At 45.1% G+C, this 18,197-nt stretch overlaps 4 protein-coding genes and 1 long non-coding RNA gene across 5 annotated transcripts in view; 2 read left to right on the top strand and 3 right to left on the bottom strand.

Moving 5' to 3' along the window:
- Positions 1-252: 252 nt before the first annotated feature.
- Positions 253-4,455, bottom strand: LOC121593463 (cyclin-dependent kinase 6). Its single transcript, XM_041915799.1, has 5 exons — positions 3,902-4,455; positions 3,643-3,811; positions 3,358-3,499; positions 1,452-1,780; positions 253-1,378 (listed from the first exon to the last, which is right to left on the bottom strand). The coding sequence occupies exons 1-5, from the start codon at positions 3,942-3,944 to the stop codon at positions 1,153-1,155; spliced, it is 909 nt and encodes a 302-aa protein (XP_041771733.1). The 5' UTR covers positions 3,945-4,455; the 3' UTR covers positions 253-1,152.
- A 1,416-nt stretch (positions 4,456-5,871) lies between these two features.
- LOC121593464 (nurim homolog) lies at positions 5,872-7,191 on the top strand. The gene is made up of 2 exons (XM_041915800.1): positions 5,872-6,311; positions 6,375-7,191. The coding sequence occupies exons 1-2, from the start codon at positions 5,991-5,993 to the stop codon at positions 6,816-6,818; spliced, it is 765 nt and encodes a 254-aa protein (XP_041771734.1). The 5' UTR covers positions 5,872-5,990; the 3' UTR covers positions 6,819-7,191.
- A 197-nt stretch (positions 7,192-7,388) lies between these two features.
- On the top strand, positions 7,389-10,373 carry LOC121593654. Its single transcript, XM_041916219.1, has 2 exons — positions 7,389-7,748; positions 7,821-10,373. The coding sequence occupies exons 1-2, from the start codon at positions 7,611-7,613 to the stop codon at positions 9,879-9,881; spliced, it is 2,199 nt and encodes a 732-aa protein (XP_041772153.1). The 5' UTR covers positions 7,389-7,610; the 3' UTR covers positions 9,882-10,373.
- Positions 9,963-11,496, bottom strand: LOC121593655. Its single transcript, XM_041916220.1, has 4 exons — positions 11,331-11,496; positions 10,956-11,243; positions 10,667-10,872; positions 9,963-10,597 (listed from the first exon to the last, which is right to left on the bottom strand). Exons 2-4 carry the CDS (start codon positions 11,144-11,146, stop codon positions 10,413-10,415), a joined length of 582 nt encoding a protein of 193 aa, XP_041772154.1. The 5' UTR covers positions 11,147-11,243; positions 11,331-11,496; the 3' UTR covers positions 9,963-10,412.
- Positions 11,497-17,666: 6,170 nt separating this feature from the next.
- Positions 17,667-18,197, bottom strand: part of LOC121594436 — a 130,991-nt gene continuing 130,460 nt past the window's right edge. The window contains exon 8 of the long non-coding RNA XR_006004972.1: positions 17,667-17,725. This is a non-coding gene — a long non-coding RNA (uncharacterized LOC121594436). The remainder of the gene's footprint in view (positions 17,726-18,197) is intronic.

Genomic DNA, 18,197 nt, shown 5'->3' with positions numbered 1-18,197 from the left:
ATGTACCGCAAGCGACTGTGAAATCAGTATTTTCGAGTATTATCAAAAAACAAACAAACAAAAAAAAACACACACAAGAAAAACGTATAAATAAAAACAAAAAGGATATCTGTTCAAACTATCAAACAAAAAGAGATGCAAGAGCTCTCGTTTAATTCGATTTTGGGTATTAAACACATCCGCAAATGATGCTTTTTCTTTTTGTCCACTTTTCTCATTTCTCATTAGAATTCGATCGTGTCTGGTTTGCAATTCTGCGTGTTTTTTTTTTTTTATTGTATACATATATAATTAAAATAATTCATAAAATTCACTGCACTGTATACTTTCGCTTTCCTTACACAGCTAGAGTGGGTACTGTATAAAAAAGACACGCAAACACGAACGAACGAGTTCAATTTAAAGCAGCTTATATAAGGGGGGTGGTCACAGAGCGCGACAGCAGCTTGACCTAATTCTAGCAAATAATTATAATCATTGTAATTGTAATGTTCAAATTATAATTACAATTATTATAATTATCAAAGGTAATAATAAATGAAAATAAGTATAATCAAGACTAATTCTATTTCATTAAAAAAATATCTCTGAAGTCTCTGAAATCCAAAACAAGAAAATGAGCGAAAAATAAATGACACCAAAGATTTCACTAACCCAACTACACGCCCCGCTCTGATTTCCTTCTTGTTTTCCACTGCTTTCTCCCCAGTTTTTTGCTGTCTCCCTCTGTTTGCCTTACCTAACAATATCGAGCAAGAAAAAAAAAAACGAACAATATGATGGCTGTGACTGTGTGTGGAGGGAGGGAAAGAGACAGGCAGCAATACCAAAATATTCATATCATAAGATCGTTGTTACTACTAGTAGGAGTAGTACTAGTAGTAGTAGTACACAATTTCGTTGGCAGTCCGGGTTTACTGGTAATTTCACTAACTCTAGTACTGTAATGTAGGCAGAAGAAGCGTTCTTGTCTTCTTCCCTCCGAAGGCGGTTTTTGTGTTGGCGGTGTCGATTTTACGCCTACCGTTTCGTTGTATATCCTTATCATTATTATCCATGTGATAGTTTGTTTGCGTTTGTGTGTGTGTGTCCGTGTGTGTACGATTTACCTACTGGAAAGGCGATGCTCAGGGGAGCACGGATGGTCCCCCCTTACGTCGGCATCGGTTCCTGTTTGAAGTAGGCATGGTTAAGGCACTGCCTTGCGGACGGACGTTCGTGCCGGCTGAAGGCGAGCATGCTCTTTAGGAGATCGTTCGCATTGTCGCACAGCTTCGGGCAGAATTCGCGCGGTTCCCGCCGCTGGGTGGAGCGGAAGTTTTCCCGCACAATCGAAATGCCCCTCGGCCACTGCGCTTCCGATGGGCGGCCAGTTAATCTGGTGAAGGGATGGAAATTTAAGAAATTATTTCATCACTACCACACATTATCAACAGGGGACTATCGCTTACTCAAATATTCGTTCCAGCTGATTGCCCTCGGCCGTGCCCGGGAACAACGCTTGCCGCTGGAACATTTCCGCAATGATACAGCCCGCACTCCAGATGTCGACCGAGCTGTTGTACGCTTCGCCAAGCAGGACTTCCGGAGCACGGTACCAAAGCGTCACCACGACCGTCGTTAGCTTCATCTCAAAGTCGTACGTTTTGGCGAGCCCAAAGTCGGCCAGCTTCAGGTGGCCGTCGCTCGAGATGAGGAGATTCTGTGGCTTCAAGTCCCGGTGGATGATGCGGTGCGAGTGCAGGAAGTCGATACCGGTAAGCATTTCGCGCGATAGTCGCTATAGGGGTGGAGAAATGAAGGAGTATATATGAACAAGAGTGTAACAACTATGATAATTAGATAATTTTGTACGACACCCATCCTTTACGACCATTGCCTAAGGATTGAAAACTTCGGAAGCCCAAACCTCCCTGGCGATTTTTTAGCTATTGTAGCGAGAAACATGAAGGAAATTGATCATTGTCCCGAATTTGCTTCCACAGACAGTAGGGTAATTCAAGGACCCACTTCCATAGAATATATGGGTTCCGGGACGTTCAAGGACTTTATGAAAAGGCCCAGTATAGTAAGACAGTACAGTAAGACAGTATAAAAAAAACTTATTTTTTTCTCGTTGGCAAGCCTGCATTCCATTTGTCTTTATTTTATTTCTATTTCTATTTTAATAACTGTCCTGCCTTGCAGTATTACTTCACGGTTATTGGGTGAATAATTCAAGTGAATTGAAAATAAAATGGTGTGATTGGTTATAGAAAATCATCAAAAATCATCCGTTCCTACGCGTTCCAGTCTTCGACCATGGAACTAAACCGAAGTTAAGCTCAAATTCAAGGAACTACCCTGTATATACGACGAATTTTTGGCAGGTGACACATTAACGCCCACGTCCACGGTTGACTTCGCGTAAAACCGAAGAGAGTATCCTGTATTATGGAATACGAATGAACGAAATGGTGTAATTAGGCCGAAGACACTATCTCACTCACTCCACCAGTCAATAAGCGCTCCGCAGATAAGAAAGAGTTTCTCTAAAAAATCGTTCTCTGGACGAGGAGTGGACGCGCCCACAGCACGCTCCGGCTTTTTTGGATTTTTGTATGACTTCGGTTCAACTTCGTGAGTTTTGGACGGTAATGTGTCACCTGCCTTTGAATCGTTTAAAGATGGGCACATCTAGAAGGCAGCAGTTGCACTGCTCTACTGTCATTTGTTGCCATGATACTGAGCGTGCGGATAGAAACCGACATCTAGCGGACAATTGCATTCGCGAAGAACATGGGATCTTCTGCTGATGCGTTGGAGGATAATTCGTAAAAACGATGAAGCTTTTAATAATGAAAATGTTACATTACTTTAAATCAAATACTGGAACACATCAAAGCATGAAAAAAACGTGTTTAAATGGGGAAATAATCACTATACCTGTTACGTTAATGATTAATCAAAACTAGTGTGAATTCGGCTTAGCATTTAACGTTTTCGCAACAAAAATTCGTTTAATTACTGTGATTGAGTTTTAGTAGAACAAAATTCGTCAGCCTTAAAAACTGCATTCCAACACAGTAGAGGAAAAATAATCAAATTCTACCACAAAATGCCAAATTCTATCACTCCACAATATGTATCGGAATGCTGCGCGGAAGACCTGGAGGACAACGCGCCTGGAGAACAATGGGGCGTTCGTGTTGTTGCTTTCGTTGAAATCTTGCACTCATCGAGGTTTCTGCCCTATAAGGGCCTTCCCCTTACGAAGCCCTCCATGAACAATATGTTAATATTAAAGAAATATATTGATTTTCGGTTCTTCATCAATCGTAAAGGAGACTTCTGCGCCACTATTTAATGGGGACATACCTGTATAGTGGCCGGTGGCATTCCTTTCGGTGGTAGTCGCTTAATGTACTCATCCAGATCGTGATCCAGATGCTCGAACACCAGAAACAGCACCAACTGCCCTTCGCGCTCTAGCCGTTGCCCTTGACACACATCTAGGAGTCTGCGCAATGCAAAAACAGGTAACGTTGATTAGTTTCTCCAGTTGAAAGCATACACAGGACACATGCATGCGACTGAAAGGTGACCGTCTGTACCGACTACCACCTGTAGAGCTGGGTCTGGATCCAGGAGAGGGATACTCACTTCACCACATTCGGATGCCCAAAGGTGTCGAGTTGTTTGAGCATGAAAATTTCCCGCAACGTCGACATCGGGACGCCATCTTCGGTCAGTGCGACGCGCACCTTCTTCAGGGCGACGATCGTACCAGCATTCTTCAGATCCCGTGCCCTGTAAACGGTACCGTAAGCTCCTGCAAAAACAAAAAACAAACAGCACCAACAGTAAGTAAAGCCATTGTTTTCCTGTTTGCACTCGCCAGGTGGATGCCCTTTCCCCTTACCTGTACCAATCACACCCAGCTCCTCGTAGTTGCTGGTATTCATTGGCGGTCCTTTTTCTGCGATGTCCTTGTTGTTTGTGTTTGCAGCTGCCACACACTCGAGCAATCGCCTCCTATCGCTTCCCTCCTGCCTGCCACTCAATTCCAGCCGTTATCCAGCAGGAACAACTCTGCTGCACACGCGTCCTTTCCACTGCTCCCGGTTGCTTGGCTCCTCGCCCAACCTCACCTCACCTTTTCCAGTGTCCTTTGTTTCTTGAGGAAGCGCGTTTCGCGTTCCGGCATGGTACACACACGGCCAGCACACGAAAACAGTGCCGCCGGTCGATGGTGGAGCACCGCAGCGGCGAAGCGGGGAGGTTCACTTACCGCATCCGTTTGACCGTTAAGATCTTCCCGGCCGGTTTGCGGATGGTTAAAATCAAACTCCAATCAAGCGGGGGAAGAAAACAAAAAAATCCGAACAAAAAAGCTAAATCTCTCAGAAACAGGAGAAAATGCTTTTGACGTGTTGTTGGCGGTTGGCGCCTGTGTGTGTGCGGCGTGTTGTTTTTTTGTGTGTTGGTTGGCTCTTTGAAGGAGAGAAAGAAGGGGAAAATGCTGTCAGATGTGTTTGACACATGGAGGGGAAAAATGCTGCCACCGGCACGGTGGGAGCCCGTCGGCTGTGTAATGGTCACGCGGGGAAAATTAAATTAACGGTTAAAGAACTTGTTTTGAACATGAAGGATTGCGACCAAGGATTGTGCGATCATGGATTTTGCAAACAGATATTTGAAACCGAGAATTTTGTGACAAACCTTTTTGTGTGCAAGTATTTTGCGTCTAACCAGGATTCTGCGACCAAGGATTTTGCAACCAAGAATTTCGCTACCAACAATTTTGCGACCAACATTTTTGCGACCAAACCTTAAAGGGCCAAGGCTTTAGCGACTAAGAATATTGCCAAGCCTTTTGCGAACAAGATGTTTGCGACCAAGAATTTTGCGTTCAAGACTTTTGCGACTAAGAAGTTTGTGACCAATAATATTGCGACCAAGGATTCTGCGTCCATATTTTGTGACCAAGACTTTTGCGACCAAGACTTTTGCGAACAAGAATATTGCGACCAAGAATTTTGCGACCAAGACTTTTGCGAATAAGATTTTTGCGACCAAATCTTTTTCCACCTAGAGTTTTGTGACCTAGACTCTGGCGACCAATAAAATTGTGACCAAGACTTTTGTGACCAAGTTTTTTTGCGACCAAGACTTTGGCGACTAAGGATTTTGCCACCAAGATTTCGACGACCAAGAACTAATATTTATACGACCAAGAATTTTTGCGATGAATATATATTCAGAATTCAATAGTTGAACGCGTTTTAGCTGACTGACAGTTCAATTGAAAAGCATGCGTTTGTATGGGAAACGCCGGATTTTGAAACTTTCACAAAATTCTCATGGCATGCCGAGAAAAATTTCAGATGTTTTTGTATGGAAAAACGTGCCAACTATAAAGCACATATTCAATAGTTGGCAGGCAATCGAAGTTCAACCAGTGAGTTCAGACTGTATTTGCAGCCATTATATTTGCATTTAAGATTTATGTGATTAAAGGATTTTGCGAACAATAATTTTGCGGCAAAGAATTCCTACAAATTTTTATAGACAACTCTGTCTAAAACGTTACCTTGAGTGTTTGTACGGGCCTTAAATATATATCTCTACTTTTTTGGGTTTAATTCTATTTTGAAATAATATTTTAAATCTAAAATCATTAGGAACTTTCAAATATTTGAGAGAAAAAAATGCTATAAGGTTAGTTATCCATAAAGTACATAATTCAGCCAATTTCCTCTTTTAGATTCTTTCCCTCGGGAGGTGGGATATTTTTTAAATATCCTCTTTTTATTGCTCATTGGGTATGCTGTCAGTTTTTTGGACAGACAATTTCCGTTTATACAAAAGGGTTTATTTCTTCTTCCGTAGCGTTGTTGACATACGAAAAAAAAAAGAAACAATTGCACCGTCCGTAAACAACACGCTCGCTCTCGTTAAACTCAGTAAAAAGTTGTGAAGAAAGCGGCCTTTAAATCGATCGCAGCAAAATGATATCGTTCAAGCAACTCATTTGCTTCCTGCTCTCACTGCTCTCCTTCATGTCTGTGTTTTACTCCGTGGGCAAGCTGGGCATATTCCTGGCAACGCCCAGCCGCGCCCAACCGACGGCAACCCAAGCCTTCCCAGCGAACCGTGCCGAGCTGCGGGCGGCACTGTTTCCTCTGTTTTTCAACACAATTTGGGTGGTTCTGTTCGTGTTGCAGCACAGTGGCATGCGGGCCGAGCGGGTGAAGCGGCTCTGGAAAGCGATCGGTCTCGAACTGGCCGAAAGAAGCCTGTACAACATTGCATCGTCCTACTGTTTGCTGGTGAGTAGGCCGATGGGACGACGGACGCTAGCACGATTAAATGAATATTGTTAACAATTGCAGCTATTGTTGAAAAACTGGCAAACACCTTCCACCCAATATCGGCTGTGGTTCTTCGAGGTGGAAACGAACCGTACGCTTTGGTGGCTCATGGTCGGATCGCACGTGCTGTCGTGGATTGTCGTGTACGGTGGCAGCTTGATGGTGGATTTGCCGGAGCTGATCGGACTGAAGCACGTGTACTACGACATCAACGATTTGGCTCCCCCGATGTCGTACAAGTCGCGCGATCTGCAGGACTACTACAAGCGCTATCGTCATCCGTCGTTTGTGGCGCTTTCGGTTGTGCTGTGGTTCACCAACGGCATGACACTCGAGCGCTGCCTGCTTGCCGTTGTGTGGAGCGTTTACATGTACCTTGCCTGGAACACGACCGAGGCCGACCTGAAGTACCAGAAGCATCAGCTGGAGCGCAAACGTGCCGAGCTGGTTCGCGTAACCAAATAGACGGCCTTCCGATGAGGGTGTAGAATCGGTGCCTTGCTTCACGCAATTCAATGTCAGCATTAATGTGTCGTGTTCAAACTGACTGAACTAATTTATAGAACTAGATAGAATTTTGGAGTGTAGTGAACTCCCAACAGAAATGACTAATAAACTAACCAAAGCATTTGATAAAAGGAAGCATTTGTTGTGTATTGAATGGACATGAAGCGGCTAATTCGATACAAAGCAAAGCAGCAAATGACGGCTAAATGGGGCGGCGTTGTTGTCTAGGATAAAAGCGGCAGATTAAGATGAGAACGGTTTCTCTCTTGGATAAAAGCGGCCAAACCCAGTGGCGGCAAACATTATAAAATAAATGCTGAATTACACTTAATACTGCATTTTGTATGAAAGGTCACTTTTAATAGAAGCATTTAACATTTTTAATGCATTTATATGAAAATGGAAAATATAATTATGAGCTTTTAATTCAAAAATTCACAAAATCGGTTACTACAGTGCCGACAAATTTGTGCGCCTCACTTGAAAACGTCAAATCCCTCGACGAAACCATGCGCTCGACGAAAGCCGACCTGTCGTAAACATAAACAAATCCCCCCATCGCAAGCAAAACAGCTGTCGGCGGCAGGAGAATTCCCGCGTTTTAAAGAGACCGGAAAGGGAAGACGGTGTGCCGATCGCATTTCACAATGCAGTGCTGAATTTAGGTTGCTTCTCCAATCAACTCAATTACGGTGGTACGGCACAGAGTTGACGCGGAACGAACAACCCGTCCGCCGGCGGCACCGTTCAATGGTTCAACGCTGGAACGACTCCGGGCATCTGTATCTGGACGGTGCAGGGAAGCATTGTTTACACCGGGACGTAGTGTCCCGCCTTGCCATCCATCAGCTCGAAGCGGTCCGTTTTCTGTACGCGCAGCTACAAGAGGTAAAAAACATCGGCATTGCTTTCACATCGAAGTTCAATGACTCACGGCGTGTCTTTTCTTTCGCTCCGCAGTACACCGGAATATTCTTGAACGATGAATCAGGTCTTGGCAAGTGCTATCAGACGGTCGCCTTCCTGTCGGCCCTCCCGGTAGCGGGCGAGGATCGTTCGCTGATACTGTGCCCTACCCCGGACCGCATACACCACTGGACGTACCATCTGGATGCGCTGGCACCCTCGCTGCGCCCTCGCGTGCACCCGAAATCTTATCTCGACGCGACGGCAGAACAGTCCGCCCTGCGGGGCACCGACTGGCAGTACGTGGTGGTGGACGAAACGCGCGAATTTATGACCGAACGGCAGCTGGAAACGCTGCGCTCGCTGGCCGTGAAACGGTACATCTTCGTCAGCTCCGTTGACCTGCTCGACCGGCTGGATGTGCTGCAAAGGCGGCTTGATTTCTGCTACCCGCGCGATTCCTCCCATCTGAGCGCCGTGCTGGAGCAGCAGCAAAAGCGACGTACAAAGAGGGGCATATTTAAGGTGTACCTGTGCACGAGACGGTTCGTGCTGCGGAGACACGTGCGCAACTATCGTCGGCTGCTGCCACTCATCGATAGGGAAACGTTTCTGGAACGCTTTGGTGTGTGGTGTGTGGCAAACAATGTGGAAACCATCGTGGAAGAGACACCACAGCTGAAACCCGCAGAGGAACGCATCGAACCAACGCGCGCAAACGAAGACCATCTCTTGACGGTTCCACCGCTTATCCGAGCAATGACACCGGAAGCGGTGACAGTGAATCCAGCGCGTACGAACGAAGAAGATCTGCTGGCAGTTCCGCTGCTTACCCGAGCGATGGCATCGGAAACCACAGCCGATCACAGTCCGGTGGGGGAGAATGAGGCGGTCCCAATCCACTTTGCCGGCAGCGAACCACTGTTCGAGCCGAACGAAACCAACACAGAACTGATGCCGGTGTTGCGCGTCGACTCGGACACACCCTCGGAAGGAAACTCTACCATCCCGGAGACGGCACCCGATTCCGAGGGTTACGTGCAGTTCGGACAGGAGCTGTCCAGCAATGGGTTGGTATCGTCCCAGCGCTCCCAGCCGGCTGCATTCGCGACCGAACGGTACCGATTCCCGTTCGAAAAGTTCCTCCGCAGCCAGCAGGGAGCGATTCGCTCGTCCAACTCATCCGTTAGCGTTGAAAGCATACCGAACGGGCAGCCACAGCAGCAGCAACCGATCGTGATCAGCTCGTCCGATTCACCGCCGCGTGCCAAATCGCCCCCGCTGTTCGAAGATTCCGATCACGATACGCGATCGCTCCACTCGGACACTGCCTTCTCGGACGATGACGATCTGTCGCTGATGGAACTGTTGGCGAACTCGCGCTCATCGGCACCGCTCGGGGAGTCGGATCGACCCCCATCTCCGAGTATCGCCCCGCGAAGACCATCCTCCTTCAGTACGCCCATAACGAAGCTAATGTTTGGGCAGCTGGCGGATGGGCAAAGCTCACAGCCGGACGGAACGGGCAATCTCTCCTCGATGGACATTTTTGCGGAATCGACCGTTCAAGCGGAGGGAGACAATGTGTTTGAAATAACGAAAAACAATGCCTTTCCCAATCGGATCGTGGTGCGCGGGGAGGAGGAAGGTGTGCCCTCGCTAACGCTGGTGGATGATTCCAGCGACGATGATGATGTGCAGATTGTGGAGGAAAGCTGCGAGCGTGTCATTAGTCTGGAGGAGGAACCGGTCCGTACGCCGACCAGGGCGGACAAGCTGAACCGTGCCGTGGTGTGCCAAACGACACCGCCGAGTGGGAAAGGAGCCGCCGGGGCGAATTCGGCGCACTCACCCGGTCGGGGATGGTTGGGCAAACGGCTACAAACGTCAGCGTCGGTTTCGCCGGCCAGTGGGAAGAACACACCCACCACAAGCCGATCGACTCCGAAGGGTGGCAGTGCTGGGAGCAGCTGCTCCAAACCATTAGCTCACATTGTAAGGGATGCGAAGCGGAGGAGAAAGTTGGACGAACTGTTTCAAATTGTCGACGATAAGCCGGTGGGCAGTAGGCGCAGTAGCCCGCGAATGCGAGGATCGAGAGGAGGATCGCGATGAGTTTAGAGTTCGGATGTTGTGTTTCAACGCTTCTTTCGCATGACGGAATACATCCTAAATTGCGTTTATTGTAGTGTCCAGCATTGTGGGACCAGAAGTTCGTTTGAAGTTTTCAATTCAAGGCTACAAACAGTCTTACAGTTTTACCTCGATTAGTTCATATTTTGGCCTTTCTTGATTGTAGTTAGGTTTAAGAAATAGATAGAAGTTTGACCTTCTGCACCTTGGTAAAGGCAACCAATAGTTAGACGTATCCTAATCGAACGATGGAAGAAGTGTTAGAAAGGATAGATCTTCAAATTGTAGTTATTATTTGAATGGTAATAAGCCTTTTTGCAATGATTTATTCTTTGTACTCGCAAGAACACACTACATAAGTTTTATAAGCTTGTTTAATAAGCACCTCCAAAAAAGTCGCTTAGCACAGATGACCACGTATACGCGCGCAGTCTTATCCTAAGTCTTATTAAAATTCTTATCTCTACTGTTTAACCGCTCAATTTACGCGCATATTTCCACCCTACCGACCGATCACTTTCCGAACGCTTTCTGCTTGAACTGTAACCGCAGGTTCTCCATGATGGCTTGCCGCTGAAACTCCACCTCGCGGCGACAGAACCGGCCGAAGAAAAAGGGACACTGGTAGCGTACCGTTTCCTCGCAGTACGTGTCCTCCTGGTGGATGCGCGATATCTTAAACTCGCCTTTCGCGTTCACTGCAATGGTGGGGAAGGAAAATAGATGTAAGAAGAACGATCCTTTTTCTAACTAAACCAATAACTTACAGCAGAAAAGGCCTAGCAGAAAGCATGTCCGATGCGTGGAGGCAACGGAATAGTGTCCACCTTCCGATTCGGGCAGCTTCCGGACGGAGTAGTGCCCGATCGCCGTGTTGAACGTGTGCGGCCAGTGCGATAACCGCTCGTCGTACTCGACCGTATATTTCCAATGCTCAAAGTTGCCGTGATCGGCCAGAATGCGGAAGTTTAGTCTAGCAAACGGGATGATAAAAACACACACGCACCATTAATGCCAACCTTTCTTCCCTTTAAATCCGTCGTGTTCGATACGTACATGGTTGGGTTGAGCTTCTTCATGCGGCTAAAGTCAGCCACAAACTCCCACACGTCTTCCGGTTTGGTACGCGGGATGATCGTACTGATCTGGTACGGCTGGTACGAGGCGGACAGGAAGTAGTACACCACGAGCACGATCGTGATCGTAACGAAGACACGCCGCTTTGCCCAACGTACCGCGATCGACATCTTGATGAAGTAGTTTCTTGTCGCTCGAACTACCCTGCGCGCATACGAGGGTTGCGATAAAAAGGCGTCCGCTATCCCGGTCGGTCCGTCAATTGGGCTGGAAGTGAACGAAACACAAGCGTATGCGTGTTTAAAAATGGAAACAACATTCGTTTCGCATATGGATATGGCTTTTCTTGCTTACATTAGTGCCGGGCATAGGCAGCAGCAGCAGCTCTCTTGAGCTCTTTATCTTGGCCGCACTCTCCGGATGTGCTGCGAGTGGTGAACATGTGTTCGTGGATGTGTGTATGTGTGTGTGTACCTTAGGGTGTTTCGAAGGAAGATAAACAATTTATTACAGTGAGTGCCGTTATTTTCAGGTCATGGTTATTTAAAAAAAATCTATAAAATAGTGGAAAAATGTGATGAAAATATAAAAAGTGCTTCAAACTTGCAAACGTGTTATTTGTTAGTTGCTTGTGTTTCGTTCACAAGCATCTGTCATTTTATTTTAAATTTGTTCATTATTATGTTAGTTAAGATGACCTCAAATTAACTTTGTTTGTATTATGTTGTTTTTCCTTTGTCGTTTTGAGTAATTTTCTAAGGTCTGAAAATATTTCTTTAACCATACTATCAATATTTATACAAAATGCAGATAAAATTTGTCTGTCACTGTGGACTATTACCGCGGACAATAGCGCTGCTTCATGTTTGCTGGCAAAACACACAGAACATCGCATACAAAACAAAAACATCGCATCGCTTGAGAGATTGCTACAGTGCGGCGAATATTTTTAAAACGGCTAAATTTTAATGTATGTAATTGACTTCTGTTTGAAATTCCGATGAATGTGCAGCATGAGCTTCAAGTGATCTTGATCGATACATTTGCTTTATAAATTAAATCGCATAATTAATTTACCCTTTTTTCGACTTCCTGTTGAATAATCAGTCAGAATTTTTATTTTTCTTTGGCTTAACAACAACCGTTGTCGGTTAAGCCCTGCCTTTAACACTTGTGGGGTTGGCTTTCAGTGCCATAGCAGGATAGTCAGTTCTACACGTATGGCGGCACGGTCCATTTGGGGCTTGAACCCATGACGGGCATGTTGTTTTTCAGTCGTACGAGTTGACGACTGTACCACCAGACCGTCTTAATCTGTTAGAATTACGGAGCGATAAAATGGATTCATTGATATTTATACATTTCAATCTTAAAACTGCTGCTTGGAATTATTCACGAACAAATATGATAGCGAGATCAGTTGCAGGATCGAAGTAGGTACTGTATTGGTTCCTGGAGCACCTGTCCCGGGCAGCTCAATTCGTTGAGGCGCGAAAGATACAGCTATTTCAGGGTCAGGTTTGGGTACGATGTCATTAGAATGGATTGGATTGGCATGGCTTAAGGATCAGTTCATGGACCGAAATGGATTCGAGATCAGTTAAGGAACCACTTCGGGTTCATGATCGGTCCTACAAACAGTATAGGTTTAAGTTTAATTAAGTATTTTAATACCCTTGCCCTTGGCCTTGTTACATATTACAAAACATCATGTTGCATACTTTTAGGCGCGTATTAAAACCAAAAGCGAAAATCACTATTCGGCTTCATGCTCTTACACGTCTCACAATTTACTATCCTATTATTTTTATTCCCAAACCACAAAACACTATACTGATGCTGGCACTGTCCCGTTGATATCCGCTTCCGAGCCACGGATGTCCAGTCACAACTCTTGAGTAGCTAAACCAGCACAGGACAAGAATTGCGTTTGGACAATCAGAGCTAGAAATTGTTGATGATGCCAGGTTTTTCTTCTTCTTCTTGTTTCATTCATCACGGTTACTTAAACGCACCCGATTAACGGTCCAACAGCGGGAGGCACACACACACACGAGCACTCTGTACATTTTAACACACTATTTTGCTGACAATTCGCTGGTTTTGATTATGAAAAACTCCACACGAAGAAACCCATAAAAACCAATCCAATTTACCCGAGAGGCCAAAGGGACGGCCATGCCCATCGAGTCAGCTGAAAATCCGGCACGGTCGTAAAAATGTGAAGCACCAGCAAAAATACAGGCAAAAAAATACAAAGACCAAACCAACAGAAGTACGGCAGCATTATCGTTAAACTGACCCCTCCCCCCCTTGGATGGGGTCCGTTTTAGTGAAGCAACTCTGTGCGATCCGGCTTGACAGGATGGAGCGCACATAAACGCAATCCGCTTTACGGTGAGAGAAGCGCTGTTTTTTCATTGCGTTTCGGTGTTTATTTTACGTTGCCCCGGCGATCCAAGGTGGATGCGATTGTCATCGGCGATGAAATGGAAATCCCAGCAAAAATGGTCCAAAATGGAAGCCAGTCTTTTGAGTTTTCGAAAGCGAAAAGCGATCAAAAGCGTGTGGTGGCACCGGTGAGACGGTTGATCTGGAAATGTAAAGGAGACAAAATAGATTAAAACAAAGCCAGAATCAGTAGACAGGTTAGTTGGGCAAAAAGTCACTACGGAACAGCTCGTTTCTCAGCCCATTACAACTCGATGTGGTCGCATAGCGGTTTGTCATGAACAATCTTCAAAAGAGGTAAAACAAAGCACAAATGACAGGGTTTTCATCAACATGCGCTGGACAGTTAGCTACCGATTTTGTAAACCTTGGCGTATCAGGTTCCCTAAACGGGGTCGATTTGATTGCTTTTTCAGCGTTGAGCGAAAGTTGTCCATCTTTTACCCAGCAAAGAAGAAAGAAAAAAAAGCGTCAACGAAAGTTAGCCCCACACTTTGATCTTTGTTCTGAGCGATGTTTTTCACTCGTTTAAATAGAGTTTCCATTTTAATAGACACGGGTAATGGAAGAAGGCAAGATTGGAAGCGTTTCTTTATTTAAAATTTTCACCTTCACTTGCACACAGTGGAGAGGTGATTAATTAAAATTAATTGCAAACTACGCCAAACTGGGAGGTACTGGGACAAAATTAGAACTTTGCTACGATAAATTGTCCACCATCTTATATTGTAGCTTCGTGGAGAAAGAAGAATCTATGATTATTAGTGTTTGCGAGCATTTAATTACTGTTTTATTATGGAAGTGATGTGGATGGGATGTTTATTGCACAGATTGCAATTAATTTTTAATTAGTATGATACGAACATATGTTTGAGAGACAGTATTTGGACATGATTTTGTTTAATAGTTGGAATCAGTCGCAATTACTCAATAGATGTTTCGTTAAGCGCCTATGAGTATGCAAAATAAATATTTGATATCTATATGCATTCGTGTAATGCGGTTAAATTGCTGCAAGCGCTATTTTTATCATTAATTAACATACTGATGAGGTGCATGAAATACACGTTGGAAAACCTTCTATACGAAACCCTATTACAAGCAAAAATATAACACGAGCTGTAGAAAATAAATATATTGCATACATTTAGGCATGAATCATCTTATCAATTTTAAACTGTCCTTTCAACGGGAAATATTTTAAATTATTTTTTTTATAAAAAAGTAATGCACGTTTTGACATGTGGTATATTGTAGCATAAAAGTGTATCTTTTCACACTTTTTCAATATCTTTTCACTTTTTCAATATATTTTCACTTTTTTCAATATCAAGTGTGATATTGAATTATATTTTAAACATTCAACCATGAGCATGCATTTCAATAATACAGCTCAACACAATACGAAAGCAGCCAGCAAAATATCGGATTGCCATCCGTCCGCTCGACCCACTTGCTGGGACTGGGTCGAAACCGGCAAAGCAAACCTCCCACTCCCTTCGATTTGTGATCATGGAAAGTCAAAAATTGTTCGCAATCTGTTATGTATTCGAAAGGGAACGAAACATCGAGCGGAGAGGCAACACAAAGGCAACACCATCCAGCCAGCCGCTCGACTCAACCGAATGTTCCGTTGTTTGCTACTGTTTTGCATTGTTTGCTTCTAAAATCAACACACTTCCTACCGTTCCGCGGCTGAAAGCCTTGGGGAGGAATGAAATGAGCCAAGAAGCTGGTTATGCAACGATGGGAGGAACTTGGCCAAAAGAGGCGTGCAAACAGAAATTTTAAAATGTTTATCCAGCGTATTAGTCTACGTTGTTATTCTATTCCTGTTTTTTTTGTTTTGTTTTGCTTATTCCCTGATGCCGCAGGCTGATCGCACGTGTGTGAGCAACAGAATGCAGCATTGGGTAACGCGATCTTTGGCGGAATGTAGATTGGATGCAAAAGGGAACAAACAATGATGTGTATTGTGTGTGTGTTTTTTTTTCATTCCGCTGGGCTATCCGACAAGACTGAAGCTTGACCGTCGCGATTGTCATGTGTGCACGTGTCCGTCTGGATTTTGTTTGGTATGAAAATAATACCCGGGATAACAGAGGGACAGCAGTAAGGAGATATAAATACTTTCCCCCAAGTGCTATTTACCGTTCGATTTGTTTATAAAAAGAGGATAAAGAAAGTATATACTAAAAGATGTTGATGGAAATATGGTTCGCATCACATTGCTGTGTTCCAAAGCGCCTAAATGTAGGTAAAATATGTTCAACCATGTTTTTTATCAATACAGAAATGTGTTGCATACTTTTAGGCGTTCTGTATTCTTCTAAGCACCATGAAAAGATGAACCATAAATCAATACAGAAATGTGTTGCATACTTTTAGGCGTTCTGTATTCTTCAACAAACTATGATAAGATGAACCATAAAATCGAACCAAATTATTCATACCGATTGTGTAATGCTTTTCCAGACACTTTCCATCGGTCATCGTATGATCCGTTTCTATCTTCCTACTTTTTCATTAACAGTTGTTTGATTTTAATTTAGGCAACATTGCATACAGTAAGGCGCACCCTTGCGCTGCTGGCCGGACCATTGTTTACTTATGCGGCTTTTCGCCGACCGACAACTGTGCAAGGCGAGTGTATATGTGTCGTGTGTGTCCATACGATTGTGGCTTACAGCAGTTGGCATTGCTAGGGGCAACGCAAGGGCTAACGTTGTGCAACAGCAGCACACACAACTTGCCCTGTGCTTGCCACTGCCGCACGCAATGGAACTCGCCCGACGATGATGTACCGTGGACCCAGCCACAGCCACATCCGGGCCCGGATTTACAGTCCCACGGCATTGCTTTTGTTGTAATGTCGGTGCAAATGGTCGTTGCCGAGACACCCGTCCGTTCCCGGGTACGAGATTAATTGAAGCGAGAGCGTTCGCAAAATACGAATACGTCCGTACGTTCATAGGTACCGGGTTCAGTCGGAGAAGCACCCGATGCACGGGCATTGGGAAAATCTACCCTCGCTTTGTTTTGTGCGTGTGTGGGCGTGAAGTTTATTGAAAATTACGACATTTCTTCGTGCACAGCTGCCTGCCTTGCGGATCCACAAAGCCTGACAACGTGACGATGATGTTGCCCGTGACATGAAAAGGGAATGTTAACTCGCTCGGTCCTCGGGCCGGGAGCTCAACCGTTCGCCGCAGACGGAGACTAATTGTGCATTTGTGGTGCAGTTTGCCGGTGGGTGCCGGGAGCGGCCGCACTAGCGCACTGGTTGGTAAGTTAGCGTTCGTTACTTCGGTTACATAAGTTTTCATTTTATTTCCATCATTCCTCTGATTATATTGTTTGCCCCTCAGAGCAGCGTGCCATTTGGATTTGGATTCAGTAGTTTCAACGTTGTTTGTGGTTTGCAATGGCGAGAGCAGTAGTGGAGAATGGGACAAATATTAGGTAAGAATTGTTTGCAATAGATTGGGGTGCAAACGCCTCAGTAAAAACGCCTAAAAGTATGTAATAGTTTATTGATTAAATCATATTTATAATTATTTCCCCTAATTCAGTAAACGAATCCAACCGATAGAATAAAATGTATACCTTCAGGCGTTCACAAAATACACTATGATTGCATACCTTCAGGCGGTACCAATCGAGAAAACTTACCAGCAGTCTGCTGTAAAAATACTCATTAATTAGTGTGTTAAGCTGCAGTCTAAAACAGTCCCGCAACGAGATTAAAACAAACTCGCCCGATTTCCAATCGATATTCATCCCATAGCCCTGCGATCTATTTCTGTCCCCGTTTCGATTTACCTCCCCGGCGCGGCTGGAAAACTTTTCCAATGATTGTGTGTTTGCCGCGTCTGCCACGATTGGCTGGTATCGACTTGCATGTTAATTAATTTCTTACGCACCAAAGCAAATTGCTGCCCGTCCAGACGACAGCGAAGGCGGTACGATCACGTCAAGGTTGTTTCGCATCAATGTCTACAGAGCTTCGGGGTGCTTGTGCTTCGCAGGACTTCCAGCAGTCCTTCCGGGGGATCGATTCCTTTTTGCTCCTGGAAGCTGCCGCACAAGAAGCTTGTTGAGATTTAATTTAAGTCGGTCGGTCGCAACCATTTCTGCTGCCCTGTTCGCTCCCGGGAGGGTGGCGCACACACTTCGGGGCGGTATTTCAACCGCTTTGCCATTTGATTGCAGTCGGCGCCTCGCAAGTGAAGGGAGGACGGGGTGGTGTGTTTTTGTTCTCCTTTTCATCCGTAGTAATTAATTTCCAACTATTTGTGCTGCAATGAAAATGAAAAATTAAATTAAAATTTAATTGTTTTCTCTCGCTCTCGTACTCTCTCTCTCTCTCTCCTTCTTCCAATCCTACTATGTACTGTGCGTCTGTGTGAATGTCTTGCAGAAACACGATTGTAATATTGCAAGCACTGCTCCTAGCTGCTACCATAGATATTCCACTCCAAGCGGGGACACAAATCGGGTGGAAAATGTTTACGTTTTGTTCGGTCGGTAGCGTTTGACGAGTGCTTCGTTTTGTGCTAGCCTGTGTTTGTAAGCTGAAGCGTTACAGCTGGACACAGTTGCAACACCTTCGGGTTGGCCGTTTGTCTAATTGTTTGACTGCAAACCAAACGGAGCTGAACCATGTGAAGCACGTTGATGAGGTTTGGAAAATGTAATCATCAGCCCGTTTACGCGACACTTTGGCATGGCATTCCTGGGCGGACAGGCAATGGTTATTGCATTTTTACC

Source organism: Anopheles merus, chromosome 2L, assembly GCF_017562075.2.
Source record: "Anopheles merus strain MAF chromosome 2L, AmerM5.1, whole genome shotgun sequence".
In the NCBI taxonomy this organism is placed as follows: Eukaryota; Metazoa; Arthropoda; class Insecta; order Diptera; family Culicidae; genus Anopheles; species Anopheles merus.
The sequence above is the reverse complement of the archived record's forward strand: the minus strand, read 5'-3'. Positions and strand labels throughout refer to the sequence as shown.